This window comes from Artemia sp. Qi Xiang Cuo, chromosome 12, assembly GCF_049724085.1.
Source record: "Artemia sp. Qi Xiang Cuo chromosome 12, ASM4972408v1, whole genome shotgun sequence".
Lineage (NCBI taxonomy): Eukaryota > Metazoa > Arthropoda > Branchiopoda > Anostraca > Artemiidae > Artemia > Artemia sp. Qi Xiang Cuo.
The window spans coordinates 53,798,041-53,811,836 of NC_142805.1; the positions used below are offsets into that span (position 1 = coordinate 53,798,041).

Consider the following 13,796-nt stretch of genomic DNA (forward strand, 5'->3'; position numbering starts at 1 on the left):
TGTGTGTGTGTGTGTGTAAGTTTGTGTGTGTGTGTGTGTGTAAGTTTTGGCGTGTGTGTGTAATTTTTAGTGTGTGTGTGTGTGTAAGTTTTCGTGTGCATGTGTAAGTTTTTGTGTGTGTGTAAGTTTTGGCGTGTGTGTGTAAGTTTTCGTGTGTGTATGTGTAAGATTTTTGAGTGTGTGTGTGTGTGTAAGTTTTAGTTATTGTGTTTGTTATTTTTTTTGTGTTAATGTGTAAGTTTTTGTGTGTGTGTGTGTATGTGTGTGTTTTAGTTTTTTTTTTTGTTCTATTTTTTTATTGTTTGTGTGATTTTTATTGTTTTTGTGTGTTTTATTTTTGTGTGTGTGTTTGTGTGTGTGTGTAAGTTTTTGTGTGCATTTAAGTTTTTGTGTGCATGTAAGTTTTCGTGTGCATGTGTAAGTTTTTGTGTGCTTCCCAAATCATTATTTTCTGAAAGGACACACGTATGAAAGGCTAAGAAATCTAGCTTAGAAAAGTCAAAAATAGCAAATTAACCATCCCAAATCATAGGTTTCAGTCAACACACACCTACGAATGGCTATGAAATCCTGCTCAGAAAAGTCAAAAAATATCAACCCACACACCCCAAAATCATAGGTTTCAGACATCACACACCTACGAAAGACTAAGAAATCCGGTTATGAAAAGTCAGAAATAGCAAATTACATATCCCAAATCATAGGTTTCAGACAACACTCACCTATGAACGGCTAAGAAACCTAGCTCAGAAAAGTCAAAAATAGCAAACTAGTCATCCCAAACTATATGTTTCAGACAACAAACACCTATGAAAGGCTAAGAAATCCAGCTCAGAAAAGTCAAAAGTAGCAATCCACCCACCCCAAATCATAGGTTTCAGACACTACACACCTATGAAAGACTAAGAAATCCAACTCAGAAAAGCCTGAAATAGCAACCCACACATCCCAAATCATAGGTTTCAGACACCACACACCTACGAAAGACTAAGAAATCCGGTTATGAAAAGTCGGAAATAGCAAATTACACATCCCAAACTATTGGTTTCAGACAACATTCACCTACGAAATACTAGAAAACCTTAGCTCAGAAAAGCCTGAAATAGCAAACTACACATCCCAAATCATAATGTTCTGACAACACATACCTATAAAAGGCTAAGAAACCTAGCTCAGAAAAGTCGAAAATAGCAAACTACACATCCCAAATCATAGGTTTCAGACACCACACACCTATGAAAGACTAAGAAATCCAACTCATAAAAACCCCAAATTGTAATTTACATATCCCAAATCATAAGTTTCAGACAGCATTCACCTACGAAATACTAAGAAACCTTAGCTCAGAAAAGTCTGAAATAGCCAACTACTCATCCCAAACTCGAAGTTTCAGACAACAAACACCTATGAGTGACTAAGAATCCTAGCTCTGAAAAGTCCAAAAAGCAAACTACACCTCCCAAATCATAATTTTCTGAAAGGACACACATATGATAGGCTAAGAAATCTAGCTCAGAAAAGTCAAAAATAGCAAATTAACCATCCCAAATCATAGGTTTCAGTCAACACACACCTACGAATGGCTAAGAAATCCAGCTCAGAAAAGTCAAAAAAATAGCAACCCACACATCCCAAATCATAGGTTTCAGACACCACACACCTACGAAAGACTAAGAAATCCGGTTAAGAAAAGTCGGAAATAGTAAATTACATATCCCAAATCATAGGTTTCAGACAACACACCTATGAATGGCTAAGAAACCTAGCTCAGAAAAGTCAAAAATAACAAACTAGTCATCCCAAAATATAGGTTTCAGACAACAAACACCTATGAAAGGCTAAGAAATCCAGCTCAGAAAAGTCAAAAGTAGCAATCCACCCATCCCAAATCATAGGTTTCATACAACACACACCTATGAAAGACTAAGAAATCCAGCTCAGAAAAGTCAAAAATAGCAAACTATATATCCCAAATCATCGGTTTCAGTCAACACACACCAACGAAAGACTACGAAACCTAGCTCAGAAAAGTCAAAAATAGCAAACTATTCATCCCAAACTATTGGTTTCAGACAACATTCACCTACGAAATATTAGAAGACCTTAGCTCAGAAAAGCCTGAAATAGCAAACTATACATCCCAAATCATAATTTTCTGACAACGCATACCTATAAAAGGATAAGAAATCCAGCTCAGAAAAGTCGAAAATAGCAAACTACACATCCCAAATCATAGGTTTCAGACACCACACACCTATGAAAGACTAAGAAATCCAACTCAGAAAAGTCAAAAATAGCAAACTACATATCCCAAATCATCAGTTTCACTCAACACACACCAACGAAAGGCTAAGAAACCTAGCTCATAAAAGCCTGAAATAGCAAACCACTCATCACAAACTATTGGTTTCAGACAACATTCACCTAGGAAATACTAGGAAACCTTAGCTCAGAAAAGCCTGAAGTAGCAAACTACACATCCCAAATCATAGGTTTCAGACAACACACATCAACGAAAGACGGGTGCACGGGGAGAGCCTTTGAGGGTCTGTGGGTCCCTTGAGGGTGGGTGGTCCTTTGGGAGCTGGGGGGACCTTTGGGGACGGGGGTTGGGGCTTTGGGGGGCCGGGGAGGGCATTTGGGGGTCTGGGTGGGCCTTTGGGGCGCCGGGAGGGCCTTTGGGTGCCTGGGGGACATTTGGGGACCGATGGAGGGCCTTTGGGACCCCGTTGGTCCTTAGGGAGCTCGATGGGCCTTTGGGGGGTCCGGGGATGGCCTTTGGGGGTCTGGGTGGGCCTTTGGGGCGCCGGTGACCCTTTGGGAGCTTGGGGGGCCTTTGAGTGTCCGGGGGGGGGGGGCAGTTGGGTGCCTGGGGGACATTTGGGGACTGGTGGAGGGCCTTTGGGAGCTTGGGGGGCCTTTGAGGACCGGGGGCTTCCTTCGGGGTTTGGTAGGGGGGTCGGAACCCTTTGGGGTTGTGGTAGAGGACCTCACGACACTGTTCAAATGAAACTTGTGTATTATAACGACCACACTCAAATTCTCTTCTAAAATCTCTTCAAAAATCTTCTTTTAAAATGTCTCTATCTGTTTCGCCGAAATAATCCCATTACCTGTCTAAAACGGTTTCGCTCAAATAATCCCTAAACGTAAATTCAGCGTGTTCCTTTTGTTTGGCATCCCTGAGCTAACACATTTCAAATTTCTAGGAAACCCTTTCGCGCGCTAAAACAATTCATCGCTAAGATGTTTCTTGCCTAATTGTTTCCATGGCCTGTGGTTATTAATATCCTTTGGAGTTCGACCAAAAGAGTTGTTCCCGAGGCAAAGACATTAATGATTTGGATCTATTCCTGGAGAAATGTTTCTAGGCGAAAATTTTTAAAGTTCAGGTTAGGTGATGTCATTGATTGATTGATCTGTCAAGAAAGGGGAAATTAATTTGTTGTTTCTAAGGGGAATTAATGATTCACGATAGGTGAATTGAGGTCGACAGCACAGGTGTTCCAAATTCCGGGAAAGTCATAACATTTGGCTCGAGAGCAACAACAACAAATACTATTTCTGGACATCATAACATTCACGATCGATTACGCAATCAAGTTCTCGGAAATTCACTTCCCCCTCGAGTCCTAGATCAATAACATTGTTCCCGTTAGAATTCAATGCGCATGTGCAACCTTCGCCCCGGAGTTATTACACATAGAAAAATCAAATAAATCGACCTTGGAAAAAGAGGTCATTGACCCCATTAACCACGTATTCTCCCTAGGCAGGCTATGCCCATATATGGGGTGCAAAAAAGTTATAGGTGGCAGCAGGGGTGAGGGGTGGTGCCTCCTGACCCCTCTCTACTTGCGTCATTGTTTTACGATAAATATTCTGCAAAATTTACCAAATCTTATATCGTCCATAAAAACTTGAGGCTTTATGTTTAAACAAAAATACTAAAATTTATTTGGAACACGAAAGCTTTTTTATTATCCAATTTTCTGCTTTTATTTTTAATCCAATGACCCAACATTCCATAAAAAGGAGTTGCAAAAACAAATTATTACGTTAATAATACAACACAGGAATATATGAATTTTCGGCTAGTGGATTCTAAAACTTAAAAACTGAAAATTGAATACTAAAAAAGTTTTCGAGTTCCAAATGCATCTTATTACTCTTAGTTCAGACACTCTGTCGCACTACAAGATTTCAGACACACAAGATTCGATAAACTTTAACAAAACATATATTGTAAAAAACAATGGCGCCAAATATATGGAATTAAAAAAAAGCTGTTTGATATTTCTAATCAGTATGTAAATTTCCATTAGGGATAGTATTAAAAGTTCAAAACTGAGTAGTGGAGTGACTTATGTTTTTTTTTTTTTTTTTTTTTTTTTTTTTTTTTTTTTTTTTTGCTCTGGCGAAGTTCTGATATTTACAGGCTTGTTTTACCTTTGAATGGATTTCTTAGTTTGTCAATATTATTTGGATCTTTTCGGATCATACTTTTCTGATCTTTTAACTACGCTGAACAAAATGGCTATCTTAAATTTTGATTGAATGTGTTTGGGTAAATGGTGGTTGTCGGAGGAGGGTTAGTTCCCCATCAATCGCATCCGACTATTAAGAGGGGTTCTAGCCGCTTCAATTTCTAATCGAATGAGCCCTTTTCGAAAATTCTACGACAACAAACGGCCATCTCAAAATTTCTATCAGATACATTTCGGGAAAATACGAGGTGTGTGTGTGTGGGGGGGAGTATTCACCCTCAAATCCCTCTGAATCTTAAAAAAGGCACTAGAGCTTCTTAATAGCAATCCAAAGAGCCATTTCCGAAGTTTAAACGATAACCCTTTCTATATAAACCTTATTTGCCAACAGGGCACAACTTACGACCCTTGCCCTTAAGGATACTGGGGGGGGTTTCATCCTCAAAGATATAATTTTCGGACCTTTCAACTATGTTGAACAAAATGGCTATCACAAAATTATGATTGGATGTGTTTGGGGAAATGCAACTCCTTCGATGCGAAGTGCCCACGTCTAAAAGAAACCAAAAAAAAATTATAATAAATAATACATTGTACCCACATTGCTCTTTACTTAGGCAATGCTGCTTATGATAAGATCGGGTTTCAATTAGTGATAAAGAAACTTTTGAGAGGAGATAATTAGATCATTTTGAGAACATCTTAAATCGTGATAAAATTTTAGTTCAAGAGAAAAGATTCATTTTCTGAGAATTATTTTACATAAAAAAAATAATCTAATGGAAAAGATGTACTTTCAGAGGAAAAGTAAGGGGAAATATAAAAATGATTGAAATATGTTTTCAAGTCATGATAGCTTCGTAGTGCTGAAATATGACGGTTGGGAAGTTAGAGGTAAGACACGAAAGACTATAAATGTGATTTTTCAAGTGAAGGAAGTACTTAGCTATTTAGAGTTAACTTTAACTAAACCTTTTTAGAAGTAAAGTGCTAAAAGCAGGTTTAGTATATATAGGGGTATTATTTTGATTTCCGCAAGAAGCAGATTACACAGTTAGATACATTAATTGGACTAAAAGATAATGTACCTAAATTTTGTTTGAATTTTGTACACAAAGTTTCAGTTGAGCAGCAGAGGGGTGTTAGGGGAAAGAATAATTCGACCAATTCCTCACTCATTGATTAATGATTGAAAATTGTCTAAGGCATCAGACCACTTCAGCTCTCTGTTTTGTAGATTGTGACCAAGTATATTATTCAGCTGTTAGAAAGGTATGGTGAGCATCCTTCATTGTCAAGTAAATCATTTAAGCGCTCAAGAAAGAGCAGGAATACTTCCAAGAATGATGTGTATACATCATATATCATTATAGTGTATACAGTATATCATTTCAGCATTATGTAGGAAGTGAAATTATTAACTGGTTCGGTTTGGAATCACGAATTAAGAAGGGTTTTGTCCTATCCTCGCTTATTTGGGTTATTTGATGAGCTTTCTGTCCTAGAAACACGGCAAAGACTATGGAAGAACATGCTTCCTAATGAAAAGTAGAGCGCTCCGAAACTTACATTATACATATGATTCGAGCTGCTTAAAAAGGGAAGAGGGGCAAAATGAGTGAAAATTTAAGTATTTAAAACTCAGGGTTTAAGACAAGGTTTCAAAATTGATTTAAAAATTGATATCATTTAAGCTACGACTAAATAATGTTGAAGAAGTGATTTTAGCTGTAAGAAAATTGGTCAAATGGAAAGTTTTACTTATCTTGGTAGTATTTTTTAGTAAGGATGAGAGATTCAGTAAACATATAAAAGGTAGAATAACTCAGTAGGCTAACAGGGTATTTTAATAGCTAAAAAAAAATGGGAAGAACAGCAGGATGTCTTTTCAATAGAAACTGGGCTTAAGCGTGAAAGGAAGGGTTTGAGAGGGTGACAGCCTCTCTTGTATTTTGGATTGTTCTTTTTTTTCGTTAAAGGTTAATTAAACAAAGGGTCACTTTTTCTCAGGGTATTGTAATAACAAAGTTATAGTTTGATGGAAAATAAAGCTAAACCTTAGGTAAACTATTATACAGACATAACAGCCCCCCCGCCCATATTTAGGATAGCCTTGAATTAAATATTTAAAACGGACAGAAGTCAAATAAAAGAATATTGAAAGTAAAGAGCAGGATTTATGCATAAAAACAAATTGTCCTACGCCCAAGGGAGCTGTTGCTCCTTAATGCTTAAGGGTCAAATGCTGTAATAATACATCAAACAGCCAAAAGTTCGATTTTTATGCCTTAAAATAGATAAAGCGTATAAGTTTAATAGTAGATAGAGAGTAAGAAATGAAATTGTGAATTATTTGTATCGGATTAATTATATAATTATTCATAAATAATACACTTTTAATAATAATATTCTGCTTTATAAAATTAGAGTGTTGGTTCTGGTATCGTAAAACAGAAATATTAGTAACGAACATAATAACAATTGTGTTTGCGTAAAAGAGTATATAACGGTTATAAACAATTACAAGTGAGAATATTTGGACAGTTCGAAACGTTTTTTGGGAAATACCGGATGATATTAAACGAAAAATTCGAAATAACTTGCAAATTTCATAATTAAAAAAATCTTCGTTCACAATCTGTGTGTTTTATACCTTTTCGAAGTTCGAAATCCTTTCTAATTATTTTTTTGTAATTCATTGTCCTGTTTTAAACTTCCTGGTGAATTGATACTTTTCCACTATTTCTAATAAATCTGTTTCTGAGAAAAGCAGAATCTGTTCAACGATAATTGTTAATAAGGACCGGGAGGGTGAGAAGGAGCCTTAAATTCAGCCAAGATATTTACTTTCCTTTTTACATTGGGAAGAATATTCACTATCTCAAGAGTTCACCAATAAATGAAGTGATAGTTTTTATTTATGTATTTTTCCTTTTTCTTGACATTTGTTAGGTGGTCTCAGAAGCTGCTGCTGCAAGATTCAACTTTATCATTCACGTTAGATGTTCTCATGACTGATGAGCTGTATTTTTTCGTAACTGGTCCTAGATTTGGCGTTGGAAATATTGCAAGGTGTTCCTCGAAAGTGACTGACCCAACCGGTGTTGAAACAGAATCAATACTTCAAGCAAATTGGGGAAGAGAAGGATCTCAAAATGCAATACTTGCTTCAGCATTAACAGTGAGTTTGTTTAAATTAAAATTAGTTGCATAGATTGTATTTTTGCTGCTCTTTGCTATAAGAAAACAAGATAAATCCATCATAACCTAATTAGAGAGAAATAGTAAAATGGCATAAATAAGAAAAAGAAAAAAAACACATGGAAAATGAGCTTAAAATGTATTGCTACCATGTTATGTATAAGAACAATATTGAAATACGAGCTCGTACAAAGCTTTGATTCTTTGGGTTCGAGAGGCTTTTGCAGTAATCTACGTCAGCGTATCTGAAAGTTGTTTACCACGATCTAGTGCAAGATTTAGAATTTGTGTGACCCACATTATTGGAGAAAGGCTGTAAATTTGCAAAACTAATTTTATATTTGATTTTAATGCAGTTATTTTTTTGCCATACCACATAATTTAAAAATCACTGTGTACTAAAGATATGAGTAAGCAAAAGAATAATAATTATGATGGTTTGCAATTTCATGAAATGAAGTAAGCTTTGTTTCCACAGTTTTGTCTTTAGTGCGAAAGACTGTGTTGTTTATCATCAGGTTTAGATTTCAAGTAAGGAGGCAGGGTTACAAATTTTATTCTCGAATTAGGATCAACATCACATCTATTTCAACATTAATTGATGAGTATACCAAGACTGAGAATGCTGATTCACGCGCATAAGTGGTGATAAAAGTCAACAAAAATTTGTAATTTTTTTCATTCATGCTCATTTTTGTAGTGTATTCAAAATCGTCTTATTTACTCAGTTTTTAACACTTTTTTTATGTCAGTGTCGCGCAAAGCTTTTCAACTTCTTGGTCACTGAAATTAAACTTTTTTTCAATGTTTAAAGAAAAGAAATCTTTAACCCACATACTATTGGAATAATATCTGAAAAGTTGTTCTTCAAACTTTTCTTAGCTCTTTCTTTCCATCATCTTAACGACTATTTCAAATGCTTTGAAAATATTTGAAATTTCCAAATTCAAATTCAATACAATAAATGAAGCAAATCTGTCGCAAGAATATACGGCTGTTTTAAGCACTGCAAATTGTAGAATGAAAAGAAAAAAAAATAGATGGCGGATGTTCCTTCAAACCAACAAATCTTTGTCGCTCAGCTCACAAATATAATTTAAAACTACTCTTTTTTAAAGCCGTTGTGAATTAAAACACTAAAGAAGGTGTTTATGATCGCTCCCTGTTGCCTTGTATGGTTTAGTGCTACGTCTTACTTATAGATACTACAGGTCACCCACACACAATTAATGGTTAAATCGTTAAATAACTCTTTAATCGTTTAAATCGTTAAAATTAAATGGTTAAATAACTCTTAAATCGGTTTAAACAGACCTTTTTGGCAGTCTGATAGTGCATGTGCTCCATTATTGCTTATATCAGTGCAAGCCGTCAAATCAACAACGTAAAAAGAAAGAAAATCATTGGCAAACTTCAAAATGAACTTTACATGCTTAGATCGCACCGCCAAGTAAAGTTGGCGGCAGAATCCATGGGCGATAAAGATTATCTATATGAAAAAGTAGACTTTATAACTTCCCTTTATTCCCCTTCCCTGATTGGTATAAATAAATAATATGCAAATAATTTTGTAATTAATATTACGTATTTATAATTTATCGTGATCCGACGAATATACCTTAGACGTATTTTCTATTGGATTGCGGCCAATTCTATGGAACACAACGGTGCAAATCATAGGCAGCGCGCTAGCGCTGCCTAAGTAATGAACGTTGTGGGCACAATGTGTTTTTTTTTGTTTTTTTTTCTCCATACCCGGGCACTTCGTATCGAAGGAGTTGTCGTAGAAACTTCGAAAAGGGCTCATTCGATTGGAAATTTGAGTGGCTAGTACCCTTTTGATAGTCAAAAGTGATTGGAGGGCAACTATCCCCCCGCCCCTCCATCGCCCATCATTTTCCCAAACACATCCAATCAAAATTTTTAAATAGCCCTTTTGTTCAGCGTAGTTGATTTCCAGATAGAAAATATATTTTCGAGGAAGAAAATCTCCCAAAACCCTCGGGGCAAGGGTTTTAATTTATGCCCTAAGGGGATATAAGAATGATTTTGGCACAATGTACTATGTATTATTTTTTTTCCTTTAGAGCAGGGCGCTTCATGTGGAAGGGGTCGTCGTAGAAAATTCAAAAGGGGCTCATTCGATTGGAATTTGAGAGTTGCTCTTTTTAATAGTCGAAAGTCATTGGTGGGCAACTAGCCCCTCCCCACGCCCATCATTCCCCAAAACAGATCTAATCAGAATTTTGAGGTACCCATTTGTTCAGCATAGTTGGTTTCCAGATAGAAAATATGTTTTTGAGGAGGAAGCTCCCTCACAAACCTCAGCGCGAAATTTTTAAGTTATGCCCGGGGGGAACATAAGATTTTTATTGAAGATGTTGTCGTAGAAACTTAAATACAGGCTCATTCGATTGGAAATTCAAAGGGATAGTACCCTTTTTTAATAGTCGAAAGTGATTGGAGGACAACTAGCCCCCCACGCCCGTCATTCCCCTAAACACATCCAATCAAAATATTGAGATAGCCATTTTGTTCAGCGCAGTTGATTTCCAGATCGAAAATATATTTTTGAGGAGGACATTCCCCCATAACCCTCAGGGCAAGGGTTTCAAGTTATGCCCTGGGGGCATATAAGGTTTTTATAGAAGGCGTTGTCATAGATACTTAAAAAAAAGCTCATTCGATTGGAAATTCAAAGAGCTAGCGCCCTTTTTAATAGTTGAAAGTGATTGGAGGGCAACTAGCCCCCCCCACGCCCATCATTCCTCCCTACACATCCAATAAAAATTTTGAGATAGCCATTTTGTTCAGCGTTGTTGATCTCCAGATAGAAAATATATTTTTGAGGAGGACAATTCCCCACAACCCTCAGGGCAAGGATTATAAGTTATGCCCTTGGGGCATATAAGGTTTTTATTGAAATCTTTGTCGTAGAAACGTGAAAAAGGGCTAATACGGTTTGAAATTTAAAGGACTAGTACCCTTTTTAATAGTCGAAAGTGATTTGAGGGCAACTACCCCCCCCCCTGTCACGCCCCCCTTTTCCCCAAAGACATGCAATCAAAATTTTTAGATAGCCGTTTTATTCAACGTAGTTGAAAGTTTTGGAAATTAGATCTTTAAGGAAGACAACCGCTCCCCCACAGCCCTCAGGGCAAGGGATGTAAGTTATACCCTGCGGGCATATAAAGTTTGTATTGGAAGCGTTGTCGTAGAAACTTCAAAAGGGCTCATTCAATGGGAAATTGAAAGGGCTAGTGCCTTTTTTAATTGTTGAAAGTGATTGGATAGCAACTAACGCCCCTCTCACGCCCACCATTTTCCCAAACACATCGAATTAAAATTTTGATTGATCTATTTTGTTCAACGTAGTTGAAAGTTCTGGAAATTAGGTCTTTTAGGATGATAACCCCCTCAGATCCCTGAGTGCAAGGGTTGTAAATTATGCCCTAGGGCATATAAAGTTTTTATTGAAAGCGTTGTCGTAGAAACTTCAAAAGAGCTCATTCAATTGGAGATTGAAAGGACTAGTGGCTTTTTTAATAGTTGAAAGTGATTGGATAGCGACTAACGCCCTTCTCACGCCCACCATTTTCCAAAACACGTCCAATCAAAATTTTGAGATATCTATTTTATTCAACGTAGTTGAACCTTCTGTAAATTAGGTCTTTTAGGATGATAACCCCCTCAGACCCCTCAGTGCAAGGGTTGTAAGTTATGCCCTGGGGGCATATAAGGTTTATATAGAAATTTGTTGTATAAATCATAGGCAGCACGATCGCGCTGCCTAAGTAAAGAACGGGGAGACTCGAGAACGAAACAAGAAACGGCGGCTAAGTAAAGAGGAGGGCAATCCCCCACAACCCTCAGGGCAAGGATTTTAAGTTATACCCTGGGGGCTTATAAGAACGATGTTGGCACAATTTATTATTTATTAGTTTTTTCCGTTAGAGCAGGTCACTTCTCATCGAAGAAGTTGTCGTAGAAACTTCGAAAAGCGCTCATTCAATTGGAAATTGGAGTTGCTTGTGCCCTTTTTAATAGTTGAAAGTGATTGGAAGGCGACTAACGCCCCTTCCACTCCACCATTTCCCGAAACACATCCAATCAAAATTTTGAGATAGCCATTTTGTTCAGCGTAGTTGATTTCCAGATAGAAATTATGTTTTCGAGGACAGTCCCCACCAGCCCTTAGAACAAGGGTTGTAAGTTATGCCATGGGGGCATGTAAGGTTTTTTATAGAAGGCGTTGTCATAGAAACTTCAAAAAAGGCTCGTTCGATTGAAAATTCAAAGGGCTAGTGCCCTTTTTAATAGTCGAAAGTGATTAGAGGGCAACTAACCCGCCTCTCACGCCCACATTTTCCCCAAACACATCTAATTAAAACTTTCAGATAGTCGTTACATAAAAAGTAGTTATAACTTTTGGAAATTAGTTCTTTGAGACTAACACCCCCCCCCCCCCCACAGCCCTCAGGGCAAGGGTTGTAAATTATGCCAAGGGAGCATATAAGGTTGTTATATAACGCGTTTTCGTAGAAACTTCAAAAAGGGCTCATTCGATTGGAAATTGAAATGGCTAGTGCCCTTTTTAATAGTCGAAAGTGATTAGAAAGCAACTAACACCCCTTCCACGCCCACCATTTCCCGAAACACATCCAATAAAGACTTTGAGATAGCTATTTTGTTCCACATAGTTCAAAGTTCATGAAATTATACCTTTGAGCAGGACACTCCCCCCACAGTCTTCAGGGCAAGGGTTATAAGTTATACCCTGGGTACATATAAGGTTTTTATTGAAATCTTTGTCGTAGAAATTGAAAAAGGTATCATTCGATTGGAAATTCAAAGGGTTAGTGCCCTTTTTAATAGTCGAAAGTGATTTGAAGGCAACTAACCCCGCTCTCACGCCCATCTTTAAATACAAATGAATGTGCATTCTCAGTTTTATATACATATACTGATATTTAGTAATCAAAATATTAATATTATTTTATTTATTAAAGCTATAAACGTAAAACATGTATATTTTTTCATTAAAATGTAGATTTTGCTCCGGCTTTGGGAAGGCATAAGGGTTTTACGCCAAACTTATGTTAATTTCTGCTGGTTCTTATTTTAACTCGGTTATTTATTATAATTTCTGTTCGTTTTGGGTTTCATTTATTTATCAAAGCTGATTTATGGTAGTTTCACGCTTGGTAGATTATTTGATTTTATTTTTGCTAATTTATTGTTTAATAGAGTTCTTAACTTCTCTTTGAAAACTTGTTTTGTGGAAATAGTTTTTTAAATTAATACATAAAATAGCGTAATGGCTAGTATTTTGTATTATGTTGGGAGTGATGCTGATACGATGTAAAAAACGATGAAAAGAAAATATGAAATATTTTGTATGAACATGTGATAATATTATGCTATATGAAGTCTTTAAGCAAAACGACTTCTTTTTTATTGTTGTATTCAGAAGTCTAATTTTAGGCATTTTCCGGAAATTGGACCGTTAAAACCACATGTACTACCATCTCAAATTTCTGGGTTGATGTTATGCTAAAGACTGATAATTTTGATGCAGTACAAATCAAATTGTGGTCTTCTGCTGTTTCACCTGAGAATGTTACCCCACCTTTACGAATCTTTGCAAAACCAATGATTGGTCAATTTAACGCTGGTAACTTGAAACTGAAAGCCCATATAAGAGATGTGAACTCAATTCCCGTACGCCCTTCTCAGCATTTTACTATAAATCTAGGTGATGATGGTTTCGGCGGTAAGAAGTAATTTGTTGATATTGTCTTGTTTTATATATGAATAACGGTTGTGACCCCCACCGCTACCTCATACTTGCCACTCCTGTTGTATCCTAAAAGAAATTTCTAGAAAACAGCAACCTAAATTTAAAATGTTTGTTGAGAAAAACATAAATCTAGGCGATGACGGTTTTGGCGGTAAGAAGTAGTTTTTAGTTTTTGTCTTGTTTTAGATGTAAATATTGGTTGTGGCCTTCACCGCTACCTCATACTTGCCACTCATGTTGCAACCTAAAAAAAGAACGACTTCTAGGAAATAGCAACATAAATTTAAAATGTATGTTAAGAAAAACAT

At 36.6% G+C, this 13,796-nt stretch overlaps 2 protein-coding genes across 4 annotated transcripts in view; both read left to right on the forward strand.

The window, feature by feature from the left end:
* LOC148946274 (E3 SUMO-protein ligase PIAS1-like) overlaps nucleotides 1–13,796 on the forward strand; it is a 506,129-nt gene that overhangs the window by 352,608 nt on the left and 139,725 nt on the right. The gene's annotated exons all lie outside the window — the stretch shown is intronic.
* Nucleotides 1–13,796, forward strand: part of LOC148946276 (calcium-activated chloride channel regulator 2-like) — a 200,303-nt gene that overhangs the window by 105,187 nt on the left and 81,320 nt on the right. The window contains exons 8-9 of the mRNA XM_089098334.1: nucleotides 7,453–7,668; nucleotides 13,173–13,461. Coding sequence (XP_088954460.1) covers nucleotides 7,453–7,668; nucleotides 13,173–13,461 — 505 coding nt within the window. The remainder of the gene's footprint in view (nucleotides 1–7,452; nucleotides 7,669–13,172; nucleotides 13,462–13,796) is intronic.